The following is a 25,836-nucleotide window of genomic DNA, read 5'->3' on the forward strand; positions in this document are numbered from 1 at the left end:
TCTTGGGTGCAGAAAAGGCTAGTTTTTATAATTCTGTCATTTAGACCTGGGGAAGTATTTTGTTGGATTTTCCTGGTTTCACTGGGAGATTTATGTGTTCTGGATAATTTGTATACATCCTAATTGTCTCTCTCATTTTATTTTATTTTATTTATAGGACATAGGGAAGTCACACAGGGCCCATTAAACATGTGCTCACCCTCCTGGAAATCCCTTTTCAATGTATACACTGAGTGTGCATAACAAAGAGAATTTCATGTAACGATTGAGACTATATTTCACTTAATATATAGTATGAATGCAGTGACCAGCATGCAGAATTTTTAAGAACATCTAATTTTCAAATGTCAAGTTCTGTTGTTGCATAATTACATCCCAATATTTGGTTTGGAAACTATGGTCACAGTGAAGTGGATTATATACATTCTTTTACTTGAGAGGGTCCTGGCACACATGGATTGAGCAGGCACACTGATCCCACCAATGGAGCAGAGTTTGTTCCCTTCAAAGAGATCCTCAGGGCTCCAGAAAATCTCCCACTGTTGTTGCCCTTCAGGAAGAGATTTAAAGATCATTCTCCAACACCAGTAAATTTCTGTTAATCTCAAATCAAATAAATACGTTTTCAGCTTTAGTTTTAGTTGAGAAGTTGGTATGTTAAAGAATGTTTTAGCTCCAACCACAACACACATAGAGGAAAAAGCACAGCCTTCAAGCTCTGATGTGCAAAGAGTTAACATCTTAAGAGCTAAGCAGAACTGTATTAACTCCTCTCTTAACAAGCCAGGAGGACAAGAGGATTCTATAGGACTGAAGGACACCAAAACAGAGAAAAGAATTAGAGAGAGCTCTCTAGAGGAAGCAAGAACTGTAAGTTTATATCTAATACATATTTCTAGTCTTTCATTTCTTTCCTTAGGGTGTTTTTGAGAAGAGTGAAATAAGTTTATTCATTTTGTATTGTGCCTATCTCCCAGGCATCCAGACACAGTATCACTAGGTCATCTTTAATCCTGTCACCTTCTTAACTTCATACCGCATCCAACTAGTTGGCAAGTATTTTGATTCTCCTTCCTCATTGTCTTCGTGATCTATCCCACTCTTCCATCCCCCTGCCACCATCCTTCCTAATTCAAGGCCACTTGCCTGAACCACAGCAATATCCTAATGTTCCTCTCTGCCAGTCTCTCTAACTCACTTATGCCAGATGAATCTTCCTAAAGCCCTTCCACAGCTCTAACTCTATTGCTCTTGTGCTCAAAATGTGTAATTCTCACCCATTGGCAGAATGAATACAATGCCTCTAATTTATATGCAAGATCTTCCAAAATATGCTTCCTTTCACTTAAATTCCCACAACTCTTCTTTCTCAAAGTTGTCATGTCTACCTGCTACTGTCGAAGACCACCCTGCTCTTTGCCCATCCCTGACTATATTGAAACTCTCCTCTCTCCGTATAGAACACTCTGTGTCTCCACCTGCCAAAATCCCTCCCAGACTCCATCAACCCTCCCTCCATAAAGCTTTATCTGATCCTTCAAGTAAATGTGAATTTCAGTCTTCCTTTACACTTTCATTTTGCTTTGTTCTTCTCAGATTGACTTTTTATATTTTACCTTACAGTTAAGAATGTGCTTTTCTCATTTCTCCTCTCCTCATTAATAGTTCACTTATTTTTCTTTCTTTTTTTATGGGAAACTATGTTTTTTATTGTTATGATTGACATACAGCAGTGTATAAGTTTAAAGTATACAGCCTAATGATTTGACTTACATATATTGTGAAATGATGACCACAATAAATTTAGTAAACATCTATCATCTCATATAGATACAAAATTAAAAATATAAATACATTTTTCCATGTGATGAGAACTCTTAAAATTTACCCTCTTAGCAACTTTCATATCTAACATACAGCAGTGTTAATTATATTTCTTACATAGGATATTACAACCCTGGAAATTATCTTATAACTGGAAGTTTGTATCTTTCAACTGTCTTCATCCAATTCCCATTCCACCCCACCCCCACCTCTGGTAACCACAGATCTGAGGGCTTTATTTTTCTTCTCCTTGTAGCAGCTGCACAAAATGGATACTCAGTAATATTTGTCAAATTAAGTTCAGTCCAAATTCCAGGAGTTCCTGTCATCTTTTCTGAGCATTCATACAACCGACACTAAAATTACAGAGTCTACACTTTTCTCCACAGCTTCTCTTTATCTCTGTTCCAAGTTTCTTCCTCAATGCTTACATCTCCTTTGCTTCTATCCGCTTACATAAGATCGGCTCCTCCTGAGTTCCCTCACTCATTTTAAAACTATTTTCTTTAAGAATCTATTCACAAATTGTCCCTTCCTTCCCCCAGATTTGCAGGAGCCCAATTGCAGCCCCCGTTTCAGGGACTTGACTGTTTATTGGGCCTGTTAAAGTTAGTAATGGGAAGACCTGAATTCCCAATCCATATTAAATTTAAAATAATTAAAACCCTACTTCTATATTTTGACTCATAGGCCCACTTAACCCATGAATTTTTAGAGGATGGGAGTATTTTTGCAGCATTTCCTATGCTCCACTGAAATGCTACTGACATTCCTTTGAGCAGATTTTTTCACCTGATTTTTACATTTTTCTTCTTTTTTCTCTCTCCTGCTCAAATCAGTGACACCATTATGGCTCTCACTTCACTGTGTTCTTGGACGTGAGGGAGAATTAATGCAAAACTTTGTAAAATTATTAAAAACAACTCTAAAAAGGAAAACAATTTCTGCCACAATCCAATATCATAATAATACATCAGCTGATAAATTATTATGTATCTGCAGATACCAGGCACTCTGTTAGGTACAAAGATATCCTCAAAAGAGCTGATAGACTAGTGAAGAGACACGTGATATATAAACACTACAGAGAACTGACTTATACTAACCACCATACAAGAAAATTACATATATAATATAAATCATTAACTTATACTCATAAATACAATAGAATTATCAATTTGCCAGAGCCTAGTTCAGTGAAAACAACAAAAAACAGCTAGCATTTAGCTAATATGGAGCCTGTACTAAGTGCCAAGCATTATGCAAATTTTTTATAGGCATTATCTCAATTGACCCTCATCATAACCATATGAGGTGAGTATTTCATCCCTATTTTGTAGATAAGGAAAATAAACAGAGTGGTTAAGTAACTTGTCCATGGTCACACAGCAAAAGAAACATGTGAATCCGTGTCTTTCTTATTCCTAGGCTCTTGACCACAGTCACTATTTACAGTTCATTCTCTCCACCTTTAATCAGAGGTGAGTATAAAATCAGAGTAAGGGGAGTTGGCTGTATGATTTTAATTTTTGATGTCATCATACTGGCTTTATTCAGCAATCACTACTAAAGAGTAATTCTTTGCCCTCACTCACCTAGCATTGCCCCAGTGCACTGCAACTCAATACCACTGCAACGGATTTCTTTTTGTCTTTCATTTCATTGGGTGCAAAACAAGTGATAAATTCTTCTTCCTTACATCTACTCTCCACTCCTTTTTTCCTGAGAGATTAAGTCTTGTCAATTCATTGGATTTGGATGTCCCTTCATCACACCTTCACTGACAGTCTCCCCTGAGTTTTCTTTTCTGGCATTCTGATAGCCTCCATTTCATTCTTAGAGCTTCTCTGACCATTTTTAGTGGTGCTTTCCAGTGGCTCCACAGTGTTGTACAGCTTCGGTGGTGTATTTTGGAAGGGTCATAAACCAGAACAATCTTTTCTGGGTCCAGGTATTAAAGAACCACAGCATCTCTTCCTCCACTACAGCTTCATTTTTGCAAATGGCTTCAGGTCCAGAGGACGAGGTCTGTGATGCAGTCACCCCTCCTTTCCCTTCGTCTTACTTCTCTACGATAGGAGGCTGAGAAAATGGGGTCATATAGCAGACCTACGAAAGCTACTTTCAGTGTGAGGATTGACGCTAAAACAAAATGGTTTCCTTGGTTGCTTCCATTCTGTTCTTATCCTAGGACTATTGTCTAACATGTGAAAGCGTATCAACTTTTGGGTGATAGCTTCCTTAATATAGAAATCTGTAAAGATCCATTTAAAATTATGTCATTTGAAAGATATTCTCCACTTATTGTGGTTTAAAAAAGTGAAACATCACAGAACAGAATATGAATGACTCAATTCAAGTTAAATTGTCTGGAAAATAGATCAACAAAATGTTAATGTTTTCTCCCAGTAATAGTATGTCTCCATCATGCTTTTTTACCTTCTTTGTATTTCTCTGCTTGTTCAAAATAAGCTTGTGAGCAAGCTTAAGTTGACAAGTCAAGCTAGCTTCAGCAAAAAGGGGAATTTGTTGTAAGGACATAATACTCTCCTACAGAACCTAAGGGCAGGAACAGAGGCAGGCCTTGGAAAAGACTAAAATCAAGGACAGGAAGCTTTCAGGACCTTTTAACTCAGCCACTCAGTGTCATTCTCTCTCTTGACTTGTTATTCATTCACTTATTCACTTATTCAATATATATTTATTAGGTGCCTACTACATTCTAGGAGTTGTTCAAGTGCTGGGAAATAAAGGTAAATAAGATAAACCAATTTTCTGCTTTCATAGTCCTTATATTTTAGTGAGAGGAGGTAATAAATAAGTGTAAATAAATGAAGGTAGTCTCTGGATATGGTAAGTGTTACCAGCGAAATAAACAGGGCGACGTGACAGTGTATAACTGAAAAAGTCCTCACTTTAGTTATGAAGTCAGAGAAAGTCCTCTTGGCAGATGAAAAGATGCTGAGAGACTGAAGGATAAGAAGGAACTAGCCATGTGAAGAGCAAGGGAAAGAACATTCCAGCCAAGTACAAAAGTCCTGAGGCAAGAGGGAGCTTGCCGGTTCCAGGAACAGAGAGGAGGCCAGTGGCAAGGAATGTTATTTGCTAGAGGGGGAGAAATACAAAGCGTGATCTGAGAAATAGGAAGAAGGTCAGATCATAGAGGCCATGCTGACTACGGTTAAGGAGTTTAGATTTTATTTTAAATGTAAAGGAAAACCACTGGACAATTTTAAGCAGGAAATGCGATGACCTGGGTTGTTTTTTAAAGAGCACTCTGGATGTTTCAGGGAGAATTGGTGGGAGGAGGATGGAGAGAGGAAAATGGGGAAAGCATTAGGAGAACATTATGGTAGTTGAGGTAAGGGACACTGGTGACTAGAATTAGAGTAGTAGCTGTGGAGACAGGGTGATACATATTTTTAGGAGGTAGCTGGAGGATTTGCTAGTGGATGATAGAAAGGGAGAAATTGAGGCTTTAGGAACTGGTGGGATGGTAATGCCATTTATGGAGATAGAGAAAGCCTGGGAGATCAGGTTTGAGAGAGAAATTAAAATTCCTGTGTGAGACAGGTGAATTTGAGATACCTAGCAGTCATGCAAGTGGAAATGATGAAAATTCTGGAAGATGTACAAATCTGAAGGTCAGGGCTGGAGACAAAAATTTTGGAAGCAACAGCATGTATACACACAGAAACACACACACACACACACACACACACACACTCACACACACACACACACACACGGTATTTAAAGCCAGGAGATTGGATATTATAATTCAGAAAAAGAGTGTTGACCAAGGTTAGAAGTGACTCTGCAGGTAGGATTTCCACAGTTATTTAGGCTACAAAGCAGAATATGGCCATCCCAGAACTCCCAAGTTTACATAATAGTCCTAGCCATTCACAGAGGCTAATTTAACTCTCTTAGTCCCATTTCCAAATGCCTGGGGAAAAGAATCTGATTGGCCCAGCTTAGGTCAGTTGTCTACCGCTGGTCTAATGAACAATGACTGTGGGAACTGGATCATAGACTATAGACTGGTTACTGGTGAGTCAGTCCGTATGAATGGAGTGGAGAGGGGTTCAGAGGCTCATTTCCTGGAGAAAGGATATGGTCATTAGCTTCCAGGCTGAGCAGACACTTTAAAAATGATTCAAAATGGTATGCATCAATTCTATAATCAGAAAAATTGATTTCATTTTGAATAAATAATGTCATTATTACTGAATGCTTGGTCTTACCCTTCAGTGTAGAGTGATCCACATCACTACAAAAAAGACTATGACATGTTATATACCATCCTGAAAGTGTTGAGGAATTCCTGCTACAACTTAAGTATAGCCTGCAGAAGGCATCCCAAAGTTGCATGCAATTGGCTGAACTTTTCCTTTATTTTAGTGTCCTGTGGGATCTCTCACAGCTTGGGAGATGATATGACATCTCATCTTCTGGTGGACAATACAGCCAAGGCCCGGTTAGAGACATAGACTCGATACCTCTGATGGTACCAGCGTCGAAAGGTAAATTCGGTGCCTGAGGATGGATGTCTTTTAGAATGAAAACAACCCTCAGTCTGTTATTGTGGGGCATCTTGCTAGCATTCACAGTGATTGCTTTGCTCTCAGGTCTTTTCTTCAATCTTCTCAACGTTTTATTCTTATATTCTTATAATAAAATTTTTACTGTGTGGGTTTAGGAGGTGAAGATAAATGCCACCACCACAAATACCACAACAAAAGCCAAGAGCAAATGAGTGGGTCTCATTCTTCTATCCATGTGATCAGCCCTTCACTCTCACTACCCAGAGGTAGGCAATTTAAAAGGAAAGGGCAGGGACTTCCCCGGTGGTGCAGTGGTTAAGACTCCATACTCCCAATGCAGGGGGCCCAGGTTTGATCCCCGGTCTGGGAACTAGATCCCACATGCATGTTGCAACTAAGAGTGTGCATGCCGCAACTAAGGAGCCCGCCTGCTGCAACTAAGACCCAACACAACCAGATAAATAAATATATATTTTTTTAAATTAAAAAAAATAAAAGGAAGGGGCATGGCCCCACTAGCGCTTCTTCCCCACTCACCTTAAGATGCTTTTGTAACTTTGTTCATACTCTCCCACCCCTCAGTCCTCGTCATAGCTACTATTAATTCTACTTTCACTTGATTTCACTTCTGTAAGATTTATTTCAAAGATAGGGCACTTTATGCACTGCCCATGGGTGTATAAGTGGTGCCATCACTTTGGAAAAAATCTTGGCATTATCTAGTAAAATTGAACATGCAGCTTTACTTCTAGGTATAAAATTTGCAGGGATTTTTGCATATGTGTACCAAGAGACATTTATCAGAATGTTCATAGTAACGTTGTTCATAAGAATAAAAAGTGGAAACAACATAGATGTCCATTGATCAGAAAATGAATACACACTGACATATAATTATACACTGAAATAAATTTGTTTTCTTTATAATAAATAATTTAATTTTCTTTATAAAATTATAAAGAAATACAAGGCAGTTATTAATACAATATTCAAGATAGTGGTCCCTCTGGGGGAAGAAGGGAATAGTATGGGTGAGGAACTTACAGAGGGTATTAGTAATCTCCTGTTTCATAAGCTGGTATGTATGTATGTGTACGCTTTATTATTATTCTTTAAACTGTCCATATATGTTTTATTTCCTCATTTATATATGTGAGATAGAAAAAATAACATATATAGTAATATTTATATAATAATACATGTATAATGTATGTTGTATATGATACGTATATATTATACATAATAGTTTTATTGGGATTACATAACATAAATTACACATAAATTACATAACATAACATTCACTCTTTTAAAGTATACAATTTCTTAATTTTTACTATATTCACAGAGTTGTGCATTCATCCCCAGTACCTAATTTTAGAACATATCATTACCTCCCCCAAAAAACCTTATAAAAGACATTCCCCATGTCCCCACTCCCTGCCCCTGGTAATCACTTTAAGTCTTTAAGTCTCTATGGATTTGCCTATTCTGGACATTTTATATAAATGGAATCATATAATATATGATTTTTTGTGTCTGGCTTCTTTCACTTAGCATAATATTTTCAAAGTCCATCCAAGTTGTAACATTTATCAATACTCCAATCCTTTTTATTGCTGAGTAATAATACCACATTTTGTTTATACACTGATCAGTTGATGGACATTTGAGTTATTTTCACTTTTTGGCTATTGTAAGTAATGCTGGTATGAACATTTGTGTACAAGTTTTCGTGTGGACATATGTTTTCATTTCTCTTAGGTATATACCTAGAAGTGGAATTGCTGGGTCATATGGTAATTCTATGTTAGTTCGAGGAACTGCCAAACTATTTTTGAAAGCAGTTGCACATTTTTACATCTCTACTAACAATTCATGAAAGTTCTGATTTCCTCATATCCTCACTGAGGTGTTGTTGTTATTGTTGTTGTTGTTATTGTTACTGAGGTGGTATCTCGTGTTGTTTTTTTTTTTTTTTTTTTTAAAGGATATCTTTTTTTTTTTAATTTTTTATTATTATTATTATTTATTTTATTTTATTTATTTATGGCTGTGTTGGGTCTTCATTTCTGTGCGAGGGCTTTCTCTAGTTGTGGCAAGCGGGGACCACTCTTCATCGCCGTGTGCGGGTCCCTCACTATCGCGGCCTCTCGTTGCGGAGCACAGGCTCCAGACGCACAGGCTCCAGACGCACAGGCTCAGCAATTGTGGCTCACGGGCCCAGTTGCTCCGTGGCATGTGGGATCTTCCCAGACCAGGGCTCGAACCCGTGTCCCCTGCATTGGCAGGCAGATTCTCAACCACTGCGCCACCAGGGAAGCCCTCGTGTTGTTTTTTTAATTTATTCTTTCTTTTTGTGGTTTTGATTTGCATTTCCCTAATGAATAATCATGTTGAACATCTTTCATGTGTTTATCAGCCATTTGTATATCTTCTTTGGAAAAATGTCTCCTCAGATCCCTTGCCTATTTTTAAATTGGGTTATTTGCCTTTATATTGTTGGTTGTTAAGAGTTGTTTATGAATTTTGGATACACGTCTCTTAACAGATATATGATTTGCAAATATTTTCGCCATTCTGTTGGTTGTGTTTTCACTTTCCTGATAGTGGCCTTTGAAGCACAAAAGTTTTTAATTTTGATGAAGTCCAATTTATTTATTTATTTTTTGATACTTGTGCTTTTGGTTCCATGTCTAACTTCATAGTGTCATGTCTAATACTGCATGGCCCAAGGTCACAAAGGTTTATTTCCACATTTTCTTCTAAGAATTTTATACTTCTAGCTCTTACATTTAGGTCTGTGATCCATTTTAAGTTTATTTTTAATATGGTTTGAGGTAAGGATCCAACTTCATTCTTTTGCATGTGTCTATCCAGTTGTCCCAGCACCATGTGTTGAAGAAGTTATCCTTTCCCTACTGAATTTTCTTGGCACACTTGTCAAAAATCAATTAGCCATACATGTATGGGTTTATTTCTGGACTCTCAATTATATTCCACTGATCTACATGCCTATCCTATGCCAATATCATGGATTATTATAGCTTTGTAGTAAGTTGAAATCAGGATGTGAAAAATAACTTTGTTATTTTTCAAGATTATTTTAGCTATTCTGGATCCCTTGTATTTCTATCTGAACTTTAGGATCAGATTGTCAATATCTGCCCCCCAAGAAAAAAGCCAACTGGAATTTTGATAGAGATTACATTGAATCTATACATGAATTTTGGAAGTTTTGCAATGTTATCAATATTAAGTCTTCAAATCCATGAACTTGGGTTATCTTTCTATTTACTTAAACAGTCTTTAATTCCTTTCAATGATGTTTTATAACTTTTGGTGTACAAGTTTTATACTTCTTTGTTAAGTTTATTCTTATGTATTTTTTTGATGCTATTGTAAATGGAATTGATTTCTTAATTTTATTTTCAGATTGTTCGTTGCTAGTATATAGGAATACCATTGATTCTAACATATTGATCGTATACCCTGAAACTTTACTGAACTCATTTACTAGTTCTAATAGATTTTTTAGTAGATTCCTTAGGATTTTCTAGATAAAAGAAATAGACAACATTCATTGTCTGTGAATAGAGATAGTTTTACTTATTTCTTTCTAATTTAGATGCCTTTTATTTCTTTTTCATGCCTAATTTCCATAGATAGACTCTCCAGTAAAATGTTGAGTAGAAGTGGCAAGAGTGGACAACCTTGTCTTTTTCCTGATCTTATGGGGGAAGCTTTCAGTCTTTTACTATTAAGCATGATTTTAGCTGTGAGTTTTTTGTAGATGACACTTATCAGGTTGGAGAAATTTTCTTCTGTTAGCAATTAGTTGAGTGTTTTTTATCATGAAAAGATGTTGGATTTGTCAAATTTTTTTTTCTGTGTCTATTGATATGATCATGTGGGTTTTTGTCCTTTGTTCTATTAATATGATACATTAAATTGATTGATTTTCATCTGTTAAACAAAGATTGCATTCCTGGGATAAGTTACATTTGGTTATGGTGCATAATTCTTTTCATATGTTGCTGGATTCAGTTTGCTATTATTTTTTTGAGGATTTTTTTGTCCGTAGTAATAAGGGATCTGTAGTTTCCTTTCTTGCGATGACTTTGGTTTTGGCCTTATATGATAAGTTGGGACGTGTTCCCTCTTTTAATTTTTGGAACAGTTTGTGTAGGATTGATATTAATTCTTCTTTATACATTTGGTAGAAGTCATCAGTGAAGTCATGTGGGCTTGGGGTTTTCTTTGTGGGAAGTTTTTTATTACAAATTCAATTCTTCTACTCAGTCTATTCAGATTTTCTGTTTCCTCTTAAGTCAGTTATAGTAGTTTGTGTCTTTCCAGGAATTTATCTACTTCACCTAGGTTATCTAATTTGTTGACACACAATTGTTTGTAGGATTCCCTCATAATTCTTTTTATTCCTTTAAGGTTGGTAGTGACATCCTCTTGTTCATTCTTGACTTTAGTAATTTGAGCCTTTTTTCCTTTGTTGATTTTGTTGATCTTTTAAAGAACCAACTTTGGTTTTATTGACTTCCCTATTGTTTTTCTATTCTCTATTTCATATATTTCTGCTATAATCTTTTTTTTTTTTTTATTTATTTATTTATTTAATTAATTAATTAATTTATTTTTGGCTGTGCTGGGTCTTCGGTTCGTGCGAGGGCTTTCTCTAGTTGCGGCAAGTGGGGGCCACTCTTCATCGCGGTGCGGGGACCGCTCTTCATCGCGGTGCGCGGGCCTTTCACTATCGCGGCCCCTCCCGTTGCGGGGCACAGGCTCCAGACGCGCAGGCTCAGCAGCTGTGGCTCACGGGCCCAGCCGCTCCGTGGCATGTGGGATCTTCCCAGACCAGGGCTCGAACCCGTGTCTCCTGCATTAGCAGGCAGATTCTCAACCACTGCGCCACCAGGGAAGCCCTATAATCTTTATTATTTTCTTTCTCTGCATGCTTTGGGTTTAGTTTCCTCTTCTTTTTTCTAATTTCTTAAGGTGAAAGTTAGGTAATGGATTTGAAATCTTTTTTTCTTTTTAATGCAGGCATTTACATCTGTAAATTTCCCTGTTAACCCTGCTTTAACTGCATCCTATGTTTTGGTATGTTGTGTTTTCATTTGCATATTTAATATAAAAAATGTTTTAAAAAAAAAGGAGGACCCATGATGGGACCTAGTCCAGCTGGGATGTAACAAATTCCTCATAGTCTCTAGAGCTTGTTCAATTGTTGATTCTAAATGAATCATATTTTTTTGTTTCTTTTTTTATTCAGATGTAGTTGATGTACAATATTACATAAGTTACAGGTGTACCACATAGTGATTCGCAGTATTTAAAGGTCATACTCCGATTGGTTATTATAAAATATTGACTATGTTCCCTGTGATATACAATACACCTTATAGCTTATTTATTTTATACATAATAGTTGGTACCTCTGAATCCTCTACCCCTATCTTGCCCCCCCCGCTGGTAACCACTAGATTTTTCTCTATATCTGCGAGTCTGTTTCTTTTTTGTTATATTAATTTGTTTTATTTTTTAGATTCCACACATAAGTGATATCATACAGTATATGTCTTTCTCTGTCTAACTTATTTCACTTAGCATAATAACCGCCAAGTCCATCCATGTTGCTGCAAATGGCAAGATTTCATTCTTTTTTTATGGCTGAATAGTACTCCATTGTGTGTGTGTGTGTGTGTGTGTGTGTATATACATACACACACACACACACACTTTATCCATTCATCTGTTGTTGGCCACTTAGGTTGCCTCTATATCATGGCAATTGTAAATAATGCTGCTATGAATATTGGGGTGCATGTATCTTTTCAAATTAGTGTTCTTGTTTTTTTTGGGGTGTATACCAGGAGTGGAATTTCTGTGTTGTATGGTAGTTATATTTTTAGTTTTTTGAGAAACCTCCATACTGTTTTCCACAGTGGTGGCACCAATTTACATTTCCACCAACAGCGTATGAAGGTCCCCTTTTCTCCATATCCTCAGCAATATTTTTGTTCTTTTTGATGATACCGTTTTGACAGGTGTGAGGTAATATCTCATTGTGGTTTTAATTTGCATTTCTCTAAATGTTAATGATGTTGAGCATCTTTTCATGTGCCTATCGACCATCTGTATGTCTTCTTTGGAAAAATGTCTATTCAGGTCTTCTGCACATTTTTTAATCAGTTGTTTGTTTTTTTGATGTTGAGTTGTATGAGCTGTTTATATATTTTGGATATTAACCTCTTACTGGTCATATTTCAGATTTTCTTCCATTCAGTAGGTTGTCTTTTCATTTTGTTGATGGCTTCCTTTGCCATGCAAAAGCTTTTAAGTTTAGTTAGGTCCCATTTGTTTATTTTTGCTTTTATTTCCTTTGCTTTAGGAGACAGATCCAAAAAAATATTGCTACAATTTATGTCAAAGAGTGTTCTGCCAGTGTTTTCTTCTAGGGGTTTTATGGTTTCTGTTCTTACATTCAGGTCTTTAATCCATTTTGAGTTTTTGATATATATGGTATTAGAGAATGTTCTAATTTCATTCTTTTACATGTAGCTGTCCAGTTTTCAGCCCCACTTATTAAAGAGACAGTCTTTTCTCCATTGTATAGTCTTGTCTCCTTTGTCATAAATTAATTGACCATAAGTGCATGGGTTTATTTCTGGGCTTTCTATTCTGTTCTTTTGATCTATGTGTCTCTTTTTGTGCCAGTACCCTACTGTTTTGAATACTGTAGCTTCATAGTATAATCTGAAGTCAGGGTGTGTGATTCCTCCAGCTCTGTTTTGGCTATTTGAGGTCTTTTGTGTTTCCATACAAATTTTGAAATTCTTTGTTCTGGTTCTGTGAAAAATGCCATTGGTATTTTGATAGGGATTGCATTGAATCTGTAGATTGCCTTGGGTAGTATGGTCACTTTAACAATATTAATGCTTTCAATTCATGAACATAGTATATCTTTCCATCTGTTTGTGTTGTCATCAGTTTCTTTCATCAGTGTCTTATAAATAGTTTTCCATACAGGTTTTTTACCTCCTTAAGCATGTTTATTCCTAGATATTTTATTCTTTTGATGAGATAGTAAATGGGATTGTTTTCTTAATTTCTCTTTCTGATAGTTTATGTTTAGTGTATAGAAATGCAACAAATATCTATATATTAATTTTATATATTGCAACATAACTGAATTCATTGATGAGCTCTAGTAGTTTTCTGGTGGTGTTTTAAGGATTTTCTATGTATAGTATCATGTCATCTGCAAACAGTGACAGTTTTACTTCTTCTTTTCAAATTTGGATTCCCTTTATTTCTTTTTCTTCTCTAATTACCATGGCTAGGACTTCCAAAACTATGTTGAATAAAAGTGGTGAGAGTGGACATCCTTGTCTTGTTCCTGATCTTAGAGGAAATGCTTTCAGCTTTTCACTGTTGAGTATGATGTTAGCTGTAGGTTTGTCACATATGGCCTTTATATGCAGGACCCTCAGGTTGGGGATCCCATTGTGGGGCTCAGACCTCTCACTCCTTTGGGAGAACCTCTGCAATGTAATTATTCTCCAGTTTGTGGGTCACCCACCTGAGGGTATGAGACTTGACTATACCATGCCCCTACCCATCTCGTCGTCATGGTTCTTTATGTCTTTGTAGAAGTTCTTTTCTGGTTTTTGGCTGTAGAACATCTTTCCTTGTAGGTTCTGGTCTTTTTGATTGATACTTGTTCTGCAGATAGTTGTGATTTTGGTGTGACTGTAAGGGGAGGTGAGGTCAGGGTCTTTCTACTTGGCCATCTTGGCCGATCTCTGGGAGGTATTTTTAAATGTCAGCATTTTGAAGAAGAATTGAGACTTCAGAACTGGAGCAGAAGTTCAGCAAAACTTTTAAAGGTGTTGGACTTGATGTTGACTTCCTGAGGACTGGATTAGTATACACTTCCTGCTTAGCTTTCCATTGGTCCTGAAGATGAAAATATGAAGAACTTCCAAACCATTAGGTTCAGAAGCAGGTACCTGCAGGTTTGAAGAGAGGAGAAAGCTAGATCATAATATTTTAATATACTATGTTCCTGATGCCTTTTAACAGTGCGTAACTGGGGATTTTGTGCTTCTCAAAGCTTTAACTGTTAATACCATGAACAAAGCACATGAAACATGAACTGGCTGAGATCATTGTCAAAGTTGGAAAAGTCATAGAACTACTGACAGGAAAACCCTGTGCAGGAAATAATCATCTAGCGAATTCAGTCAGTTTGGAGACCATCCACACAACCAAAAATTTTAAAAAACTCAGTATTTCTTCAACACAGTAAAGGAAGTATGGAAGAAGGTGCCAAAGCAAAGGTTTTACACATTTGATTTGTGGGAAAAGAAACTTTTCTAGGTGTCATTACAAACTGTGTCCAATTCCCCTTCTGTTATTTATGAAATAGCTAAAAGTAGACCAAGTAAAGTGCTTGCTGTAAATGAAGATTTTCATAAAGGTTTCTGGTCATGTTACAAATTTTCTTTCTAGTGACCATACTTTCCTGTTAAGTTAAGGAAATCAGCTGCATCAGCTGCATCATTTTTAAGTTCATTGGTTTGGAAGTTGTATCTTTTTTTTTTCATTCTAAGCAATCTTGAATTTATCTTAGAAACTCTGCTCTGGAAGAAGAAAAATGTTTGATCATATACAGATAAAACCACATTAAGGGAATATTTTATAGTACATATTTAAAAATTAATTTTAATATTTTTTCTGTTATCAGCAATTCCAAAAGAAAGTAATAAAAGTATTTGTGGTATGGTTAAACTGTATAACTAAAAATGTTGACATTATAAAATTTAAAAGAGAAAGAAAAAGAACAGGACACAATATAATGTAAAAAATTCTTGGCCAGTACACTACCAGAACTGATGGGGTACTTCTCTGCCATTGCAAACAGGTATGAATCAGTGGGCCACTCAGCTGGCACAAGCCAGTATGTTTCAGCAGTGCCATGGATAAAAAGATAGCCCACATAATTGGGAGACTAATTTCATTCAAATATATTGAGGATAGTGGGAGCTTGTTTGTCACCGAGAAGAAAGATGCAAATATGGGAAGAGACAAGGCTAGAATAAACCATATGATTTTGGATTTTATATGAAGGTATCAGAGTGCACTCATGTTTTCTAGCATATAGAAATAGATATAGGTGTGTGTGTGTGTGTGTGTGTGTGTGCCTGCGCCCGTGCACACACCTGTGTACATACACATACACTTCCTGACTCTGTCAGCTGAGAGGACATAGCCATAAGAACACATAATACCTGGATCTTGGCTTTTAAATACCATACTTCACTAACAGGTACCAGAGGCTCAGGTAGGGAAAGCACAAGGTGAGCCTAGAATATCTTATTGTGCCAGAAAATATGAAAGTTCTCAAAAAATCATGGAGATATTTTTAAAGGACAGCAGAACCAGCTGGAAGGGCTCACACTGGCCAAATCTGGGACAATCTGAGCATCAAAAGGAGTAAGATATTGATGGATTATAGCCCATTGAATAAAACAGAAATCCATGAGATCATACAGATATAAATAAACAGATGAATTAATAAACAGAGTGAAGGGAAATCTCTTATAGTAGAATGCCAACTAATAAATGTAGAAGGAATAATGGAATTAGAAACTCACCGTTTGGTGACCATGATAGTGATAATTAATTCAGGCAAGAATTATTAAATAATGCTAAAGCTAGTAGGTGAAAATTTTATAGTGTCATAATTTAAAAGTTTAATGTCATACAACGTTGTCATAATATACAATGTAAAATTATTTCCTCACAAAATAATTATTAGTTAATAGGTTTTAAAAAGACTTGTCAATTAACTTTATGGTAGACAAAACTATCAGACACCCTCTTAACCAATAACTGAAGTTAACATTAATGGTAATGAGACTGGTGGAGATACCAACATTATGTGCCTCCTGATATAATGCACTGAGAAGAGTATAGCTTCAGTTCTGTGGGATTCCTGCCCCAAATGCATAACCTGAACCCATTATGAAGAAACATCAGACAAATCCTAACTGAGGGGCATTCTACAAAGGAAATGGCCTTTACTCTGTGCTCTTAAAATGTCAAAGTCATGAAAGACAAGGAGAAACTAAAAAAACTATTCTAGAGTGAAGCAGACTAAAGAGACATGGCAATCGAATGCAACACATGATCCCGAATTGTTGAAATTTGAATGGTCTATGGGTTAGATGGTAAAATGATATTAATGTTAATTTCCTGATTTTGAAGAATATACTGTGCCTATGTACATATGTTCTTCTTTTTAGGAAATATACAGTGAATTCTTTAGAAGTAATGGGACATCGTGTCTATAATTTCCTTTTAAGTGGTTCCAAAAAGTAATATGTAGAAAATATATGTAATATTATATATTATGTAACATATATATGTAGAAAGAGAGAGGAAGAATAGGATAAGGCAAATGAAGTAAAAGGTAACAATTGTGGAATCTAAGTGAAGGGGATATAGGAGTTCTGTGTATTATTCTTGCAAATTTTCTGTAATTTTGAAATTATTTCAAAATAAAAACTTATTAAAAGAATCGTAAGAAAATAAATGAAGGAAGACTTTAAAAATTGTGAAAAAAATTGTGAATCACTATATATTGTACACCTATAACTTATATAATATTGTATATCAACTATATTTCAAGTTAAAAAAAAGAGGAAAAAGACATTATTTATTGCTTTTCTTTTAGGAACAAAATAATTAGAAGATGTTATAACATATGAGGATGAATAAACCCTAGTGGCAATTATGGCTAACCTGTCTAGCTGAGCCAAAGCTAGTTGATTCATGTGAGATAGATGGGGAAAAGAAGTCTCCAGAAGGGAAGCCAAGCACCTGGCCCAAGGCCTGGGAGTTTTACTTGATTTCCAAAAGGTTAAATCATTCGTATGCAGGGATTGTATTGCAGAAGGGGAGAGATTGGTTACTGGAAAAAAGGAGGAGGGGGATGACTTGCCTGAAACAGGAATTGCTGGGGTCATGCTGGTCTTCTTGAGACCAAATAGATTGCATAGATAGAGATCCAAACTCCTTTAGATAATATTCTCTACTTGGGAAGACTGTGTCATTAACTGAACAAACAGTCTTTCAGTATCATTTAATCAGGCAAGACTATTCATAGAAAGTCATTGTGTGGGAAGTCTTAGCCTCATAGGAAGATATCTGAGACACAGCTGACTTAATCTGGGTCAGGAGGGTTAATGATTCGCTGGAGGAAGGAATAGAATCAGAGACTAGCCAGATCCCTGACTTCCATGAATTCATCTCACCTCAAGACTTCTCCTTCATATGCATGATTTTCATCTGCAATGATTACACATGTTATTACCCACTCTGTTTTCATCTTCTCTCATTCCTGTCCTAACATAAAGAGGTCCTTCAAAATTAGGCAGTAGGGTGGCTTCTTGCCTAGAGGGACCAACTCAAGACACAGACTGAGAGAAAAAAAGTCTGCAAAACATATATACAACAAAGAACTTACATTCAGAATTTACAAAGAACTCTTACAACTCAACAATAAAAATATTTTTAAAAATCCAACAATAAAAAATGAGCAAAAGATTTGAACACACGCTTTATTTAAGAAGAAATGCAGATAGCATAGAGCATACAAGAAATGTTCAACATCATTTGTCATTAAGGAAATGTAAATTAATAATGCAAATTAATACACTTAAAACCACTATATACCCACTAGGATGGCTAAAATTTAAAAGACCAAGTGTTGATGAGATGTAGAGGAACGGGAAATCTCATACACTGCTGGTGGGAATATAATATGGTATAATCCCTTTGGAAAACAGTTTGGCAATTTTTTTAAAAAGTTAAACATGTACCTACCTTATGACCCAACTATTTCACTCCTGTGTATATACCCAGAGAAATGAAACCATATGTTACACAAAGATTTATACACAGATATTTATAGTAGCTCTGTTTGTAATAACCAAAAACGAAATAATCCAAATGTCCATCGACAGTAAATGGATAAATAAATTATGGTTTATCCAGAATACTACCAGCAATCAAAAGGAACTATTGATAAATGAGACACCACGTATGAATCTCAAAATAATACTCCTGAGTGAAAGAAGTCAGACAGAAAAAAAAAAGGGACTTCCCTGGAGGTCCAGCAGTTAAGACCCCACACTTCCAATGCAGGGGACGTGGTTTCAATCCCTGGTTGGGGGCATGGCAGTGTAGTGCCACCCCACCCCCACCTCCCACTCCAAAAAAAAAACACTGGGTATATAATGGATGATTCGAACTATATAAAATTCTAGAAAATGGAAACTACTTTGAAGTGACATAAAACATATGTGTCGGTGGTTGCCTGGGAACAAAGGTGTGGGTTGGGGCTAGGATGGGGTGGAGAGGAATGGATTGCTAAGGGGCACAAGGAAACTTGGCAATGATGGATATGTTCATTATCTTTTTTTTCTTCTTTTTTCTTCTTTTATATGTTCATTATCTTAATTGTGGTGATGGTTTCACAGATACATACCTATATCAAAATTAGTCAGATTTTACACTTTTAAGTATGTTCAGTGTAATACATGTCAATTATACTTCAATAAAGTTATTTTTTTAAAAAACTTACATTTCATCATTTCCAAAGGATAGATTGGAGAGGTGGTAGTGGTACCTTAGGTGGTTCTGAGACTAAGGTTCTGAGCTCTCTTTCTTCCAGGGAAGGAGCTGTATTTTGAGCTCTGGGTTTTAGAATGGCTGCTACAAGATCAGAGCTGACTCTAGACTAGTGAACACTCGCACACTCAAAGGTGTACTGTAGTTTCCTCTGCTTAGATCAAGCAGAGGCTCTATTCCAAGGAGGCAGCTTTGGGGACAATTTCTCCACACCACGGAAACAAAGGCGATGACTCTTGGTACTCAAGAAAGGTTTCTATCCTTTTCCTTACTGGGGATTTGAAGACAGTTGTGGGCACAATCCTTATCTAGGTCCAAATTATCTAATGAGGAGGAAAAATAAAAGAGTGGATTAAAAATAAAAATTAAGTAGACTAAAAGCCCTATTTGATACTTTTAGAAAGAGAATATGCTTTCCAGACACGAGGTTGAGTCATATGCTGGAATGATTTTCCACATCCAGGAGTGACGTGGAATGATAAAGAGGTCCATTGGTACACATTTCTTATACTTCCTGAATTTCCTCTTAAACACATGACTCAAAATAGATTCAAGCCCTCTGGGCAAGATGTGGTGAGAGATATGATGGGTTAAAAAATTACATGTAAAAATAATCTTCATTTACCCTCTCCTGGGACTTTAGGTAAGAATATAAAGACTCAACTACCCTTGAGCAGGATGACCCGGGAAGAATTGGAGGACAGTTTGTTTCGTCTTCGTGAAGAGCACATGTTGGTGAAGGAGCTTTTTTGGAAGCAACAGGATGAGATCAAAAGGTACCCAGAGTTCTCCTTAAGTCTTTAAAAGCTGTATCTACACCAGGCCTACACCACAATAAACCAAAAAGAATACATTTTCCTAAGATGTCTACACCAGAAAACAATTCAAATGTCAAGGATGGTTAACTCCAAAAATAATTTTTGAAGCAATATTGCTTTATTCTGTTTTCTTGCGAAACACATCAGTAGACTGTGGCCATAGTTCATAAAGCATCATCAGAGTTATTCCAACCCAAAGAACAAGAGACTGGGCAGGCTTCTTCCCTGGTCACAAAAGAGAGAACGGGGACTGGGGAATGGCCAAAATCTCAGGGGACCAAAGGCTGCAGGGGCAAGTAAGAGAAGGGGTTTTTATTTACAAAACAAAACCAAAAATCGTATTGATCATTTACTGTATGCAGGCATGTTATACGTGCTTTATATGTGTTAACTCATTTAATACTATTTAATGCTATGAAAGAATCATCATTAAGAATGAAAGGGAGCACGAAGAGGTTAAGTAACTTGCCCAAGGTCATAGCCAGTGGGTGGCAGAGCTGAAACCTCTTAACTCCAAAATATACCATACACAGTGACTTTAGGGTATTGGCTTTCAAAAGTGTAGCTTTAAAAAAAAAAAAAAAGTGTAGCTTTTGGGTGCAGACCTGGAAAAGAATCTGAGATGGGGTGTGGGTAGATAAATAGACGGGGAGAATGAGAGTTCCGAAAGTCTGGGGTTAATATCTAGGACACGTTTTGAAGATATTTGTGTCAATGCCTCCCAGCCAAAGACCACCAGGAACACACCTGGGCAAGTTGGGTTAATTACTGCTGCAGCTTGAAAAAGTGCATACCATGGGCATCTCAGTAAGACTGTTAGAAAGAGCCTATTACAGGATTTTGGCTTCAGCTGGGTGATTTTGGCTTCAGTTGGGTGATTTGGGGGAGGGTCCAAGGTAACAGAAGTTTGCTCTAGATTTGGTACTGTCAGAAAGCAGGGGCAGTTCTATGTTTGGATATCTCAATGTCTTATCTACAGAGAGGTTAGACTAGAGTGAGGCTAAAGCTGTAATCGGGAAAGAAGCAGCAGTCACTCATATTAGCCAGGAGAGGAGCACGTTTGGTATTCTGCAGGCAGCAGAGTAAACTTGTTTTTGTCTAGGCTGAGACGAAAGTATGCAGCGGCCTTGTTTGGTATCACTCTGTCATGGTCTCAGAGTGGCCTTCTGTGATGTTGTTGTTCTGTGAGATTATGTCCAACGGCGCAATAACATGGCCTAGTTGTGAACGCCAGGCCACCAAACAACACTGAGGACTAGCTATGTCAGACCAATTCCCCGATGTCAAGAGCATTGCTTTGCTTTCTCATTGGTAATCTCCAGGAGTGGTTCAGAGTTTCATTTAGAATCTACAGTATTGCAGGCTTCCACTGTATGCCAACACTCTTCAGAATTGGAGATTCTTTTATATTGTGGAGAACTCGAGAATCCAGTGAAGTCAGATGGTTGCATGGGCCAAAAAACCTTGTCTGTTGGTCAGTAACCAAAAAGTACCTGAGGTTATAGATAGTGGCTAAATTGGATTCTATCCCCTCAGACTTGGGGCAAGTTACCTAGCTGTTTAATGCCTTGATCTCTTTATCGGGATATAATGATATGTAATAATAATAGCTAACTCCTACAGTGCTTACAATGCACCATCACTGTTCAAAGCCCTTTATATATATTAACTTATTTTATCCTCATAACAATCCAGTGAGCAGGTACTATTTTTATCTTTATTTATAGATGAGGAAACTGAGCACAAAATGTTAATGACATGCCCCAGGCCACATAGTCAGTAAATGTCAGAACTGGCAGGCAGTGGGAACACAGAATCTGATGGTAATGGTTAAAAGTATGATTTTAGGTCAAGATAATAAATAGTGATTGACTATCCATTGTAGGTAAGGCTCGGTGTAAGCAGGGTGGGTACAGAGGAATAATCCTTAGAGTGGGCACATATACAGGAATGTGTGGACAATTGGGACTGGAGAAGTAAATATTAAAATTTCTACGTATATTTAATTATCTCCCTGTTAAAAATTAGTATTTTGTTTCTGTTTTATAATGACCATAATTCATTAGTACAAAAGAAACTGTATATAATTTTAAAATAAGTATACACACGAATATACTGAGGACTGCCTCATTTTTTACTAGGAGAGTGTGTGAGCACTGTAACAGAATGAACAAAGACAGACACCAAGATGTCCCTGCTCTGAAAGAGTTACAGTGTATTGGGGACAGAAAATTAATTTTTTTTTTCTTTTTTTTAGAAAGGAACTTGATTAGATACCAAGGGTGGGGGAATTCTTTTTTTTTTTTTTAGACATCAATTATACTTGAACATTTGTTATTTTATTTTATTTTATTTTTAATTAATTTATTTATTTTTGGCTGTGTTGGGTCTTCGTTTCTGTGCGAGGGGTTTCTCTAGTTGTGGCAAGTGGGGGCCACTGTTCATCGCGGTGCGCGGGCCTCACTATCGCCGCCTCTCTTTTTGCGGAGCACAGGCTCCAGACGCGCAGGCTCAGCAGTTGTGGCTCACGGGCCCAGTTGCTCCGCGGCATGTGGGATCCTCCCAGGCCAGGGCTCGAACCCGTGTCCCCTGCATTAGCAGGCAGATTCTCAACCACTGCGCCACCAGGGAAGCCCAGAAAATTAATTTTTAAGTGTAAATAGTGGACTACAGCACATAAATTTATATCAGAGATCAATTCAGATTATTAACCACCAGATAAACTGTAGAGATAGTAACTGTCATAGAAGGAGAGGGCACGAGCCACCAGCTCTCTTTTTGCCCACAGGATGAGGACAGCCTTGCTCCGGTCAGCTGCAGCAGGCCGGGACTGGAAGGCCGAGGTGGCAGCGGCAGAGCAGCTCTCGGGGCCTGCTGGGCGGCGGCGGAACGCGGGTTGGCGGCAGCGGCCCCCCAAGCACCTGCGCCCCCCGCTGCACGGGCTGCAACTGCAGTTCCAGCGCGTCGGCCCCCCTGCTCCCCGTTGCACCCAGCCTCGCGTCCACGCGGGACACAGACAGCTCCACACCGCCGGGGCAGCGGGGGCCGAGAAACCCAAGAGGGGTGAGGCTCAGGGCCAAGTCCCCGACAGGGCCTAAACACTGGGAAGGATTGACTTGCCAGCCACATTTTCCTCCCACTGCTTTATTCCGCCCACCACGCCCATTTTGTTCTTTTGTTCTCGTTCCTTTCTACCTCCCTAAAATCTTTTTTTCCTGAGTAGGATGTCCAGTTCAAAGTTCTCAGTTCACCATGCGGTACTGCTGAGAGGAGAATCAGACACTGGAAATGGGAACTTTGCTGGTCAAGTTCTGCAGGGCTCTGGAAAACAGAGATAACTTTGATGACCTGCTTAGGTGTGAATGGCAGTGATCTTAAGACAGGTCCCTCTCCTGGTTCTCTGGGCTAAGTGGCCTGTGCCTCTAAAACTGGGGTTCTTCACCTTTTGGGGGAAATGGACTCCTTTGCAACCATGATCAAAAGCTAGGCATTCTCCCAAGAAAAATGCACACACACATAGACAAAACTTTGCATACAATTCCATGGGTTCAGAGATTGTCAAAGCCTATTCCTGAAGTGCAGGCCTGGTAATCAGGCTGTTAAGTGAGGAGCTGCAGATTTTTATCTTCCTGTATCCCCAGTGGCTAAGCGTCTCTGGCTGCTATGGAACCCAACACTGAATTAAATATAGTGCTGTGTGTAAATTTCCTTCACCTGGCCTACTCATCCCTGTTTTAGGTCCATGGGAATGGGGTGTCTTAACCCTGGGGACTCAATGTTAGGTTTTGTTCAGCACAGTCCTATATTTTCAAGTTCCCTCCTTGAGCCAACAAAATCTTTGTGAAAACAGCTAAAAGTAGAAAAACTAAATAAGTCTAAATTTCAATTCAGTTTAACTTCAGCATTATTGAATACCAGTTATATACTAGGCACTAGAGACAAAGATGCATTAGAGCTAGACACACAGTCCCTGCTCTTCTTCCCCTTTATAGTGACCTACTTGAGAGTCTGTAGTCCTGCTGACTTATTAAGTCAGTAGTTGCATATCTATGCAAGAGTAAAAACTGAGAAGCTCCCCTCTGAGATCATTGGTCATATAAGGATTTCCTTCAGATCTCAAGGCTCCCTACTTCCAGCACTTGGTGTTCCATTTCTAGCACTTGGGGTTCTGGAAAAATCTGTTGCCAGAGTCTGCATCTTCTGTCTAAACTTTCAGAGTCAAGGGACAGGCTGAGCTACACAGCTCCTCCCACATTCAAGGAACATGTGACAAATGAAAAAGCCAGAGGTGAAGTATCCAGTGACCCCAGCGAACAGTGAGTTCTTTTCCTTTATCCTGCGCTGTTACTCTTTCAACTTTAATTGGAAAAACCTCATTTAGGGAACAAGTGAATGTTGCCATTTTTGAGTCTTTCCAGAATAATCAGAGAAGATGAAAGTCAACCCAATTTGGAAGTTGTCAAATTCCAACTTCATTGCTTAAAAATGGAAAATAAGCATCTCTTTGTCTTCCAAGGAAAGGAAAATAAAGGCCCTTTCCTTAATTGAAGGTATTCCCTCTCTTTCCCTTTATATTTTCCCCCTTAGGTCATAATTCACTTATATTTCTGTTTGACACTGGAAAGCTATATTTGGTAAGTTTATCCTCCACATATGCCAAGATTACTAACTCCTCTAAGTTCTTTTTATATATGTGAGGGCCCAGTTCTAAACCCCTGTAACAGCGGTTTCTAATTCTTCTTTTCGTGTTTAATATTCCTAATTCTAACAGTATAATCTCTTTTAACAAAGTCATAATTATGATTAAACTCACTGGTCTATGCATGCCTAACAGTGCCCACATTATGACCAGCGATACTATGCAAGTGGAAGAACCACCCAAGTCTTCTGAGAAAATGTGGTCCGAAGATGAGAATTTTGCACAGAGAAGCTCTTTGGAGTGTGCTCAGAAAGCCACAGAGCTTCGGTAAGGGTGTGGCATTCCATGCTTCAAGCCATAATGAACTGAAAAAGAGGTTCTTGTTTGTACCTTTCTTCCATCTCAGAGGAAAAGAGAATGCTTGGGATTAATTCAATCTGAGAAGTAGACCTGGAGGCCCAAGTGGTTAAGGAATGGATTAACATAAAAGGGATGCTTATATATAATAAAAGGTCTGCTGCTTCACTTCATAGAAGGAAAACTGTTTCATCCTCATCACCAGATGGGGGTTCTCAGCCCCCACTGTGCATCAGTCCCTGGAAAACTTTTTTTTTTTTTATGTGGCTGGTCTGTTTTAGTCCCTGGAAAACTTTTTAAAAAATAGACTTTATTTTTTAGAGCAGTTTTAGGTTCACAACAAAATTGAACATAAAGTACAGAGATTTCCCATATACCTCCCTGCCACTTCTCCCCACACAGCCTCCTTCACTGTCAACGTCCCACAGCAGCTAGAATTGGGAATCTCTGAGACAGAGTCTAGTGAACCCAAATCCTCCCCCAGTACCTTTCAAATGATAAAGAAAACATGATCTCTTAGGTTCAGAAATAACGATCTTCCTTTGTGTCCCTGTCCATATCCACAGGGGGAAAGATACTTAACTCTGTCCATTCACAGAGGATATTTTAGCACTGTCTTCTTTCTCCAGAGCTTCCATTAAGGAGAATATACAGCTGATTCAACTTAAGAAGCTCTTACATGAAAGGAATACTTCTTTGGCAGTGACAAAAGCACAATTAACAGAAGTTCAAGCTGTGAGTTGCCATCATCAGCTGTGCCTTTTTGGGGGAAGAAAATCAATTAGTTAAGAGATTTGTATTATTTTCTCCACTTTACACATGGGAGACCACAATGGAGAGAAACTAAGTTGCTTGTCGAAAGTCACACAATTGTGATGAATTGGGAGATTGGGATTGACATGTATACACTGATGTGTATAAAATGGATGACTAATAAGAA

General features: G+C 37.8%; 1 protein-coding gene across 1 annotated transcript in view; it reads left to right on the top strand.

Annotated features, from left to right (window-relative positions):
- The first annotated feature begins 6,252 nt into the window (after window positions 1–6,252).
- The window catches only part of RPGRIP1 (RPGR interacting protein 1), a 92,267-nt gene continuing 72,683 nt past the window's right edge, over window positions 6,253–25,836 (top strand). Inside the window, 8 exon segments of the mRNA XM_057544544.1 lie at window positions 6,253–6,350; window positions 19,726–19,858; window positions 22,689–22,773; window positions 22,775–22,942; window positions 22,945–22,963; window positions 24,117–24,216; window positions 24,735–24,866; window positions 25,526–25,631. Of these exon segments, the coding sequence (XP_057400527.1) occupies window positions 6,332–6,350; window positions 19,726–19,858; window positions 22,689–22,773; window positions 22,775–22,942; window positions 22,945–22,963; window positions 24,117–24,216; window positions 24,735–24,866; window positions 25,526–25,631 (762 nt within the window). The 5' untranslated portion in view covers window positions 6,253–6,331.

The sequence above is a fragment of the Balaenoptera acutorostrata genome, chromosome 3 (genome assembly GCF_949987535.1).
Source record: "Balaenoptera acutorostrata chromosome 3, mBalAcu1.1, whole genome shotgun sequence".
In the NCBI taxonomy this organism is placed as follows: domain Eukaryota; kingdom Metazoa; phylum Chordata; class Mammalia; order Artiodactyla; family Balaenopteridae; genus Balaenoptera; species Balaenoptera acutorostrata.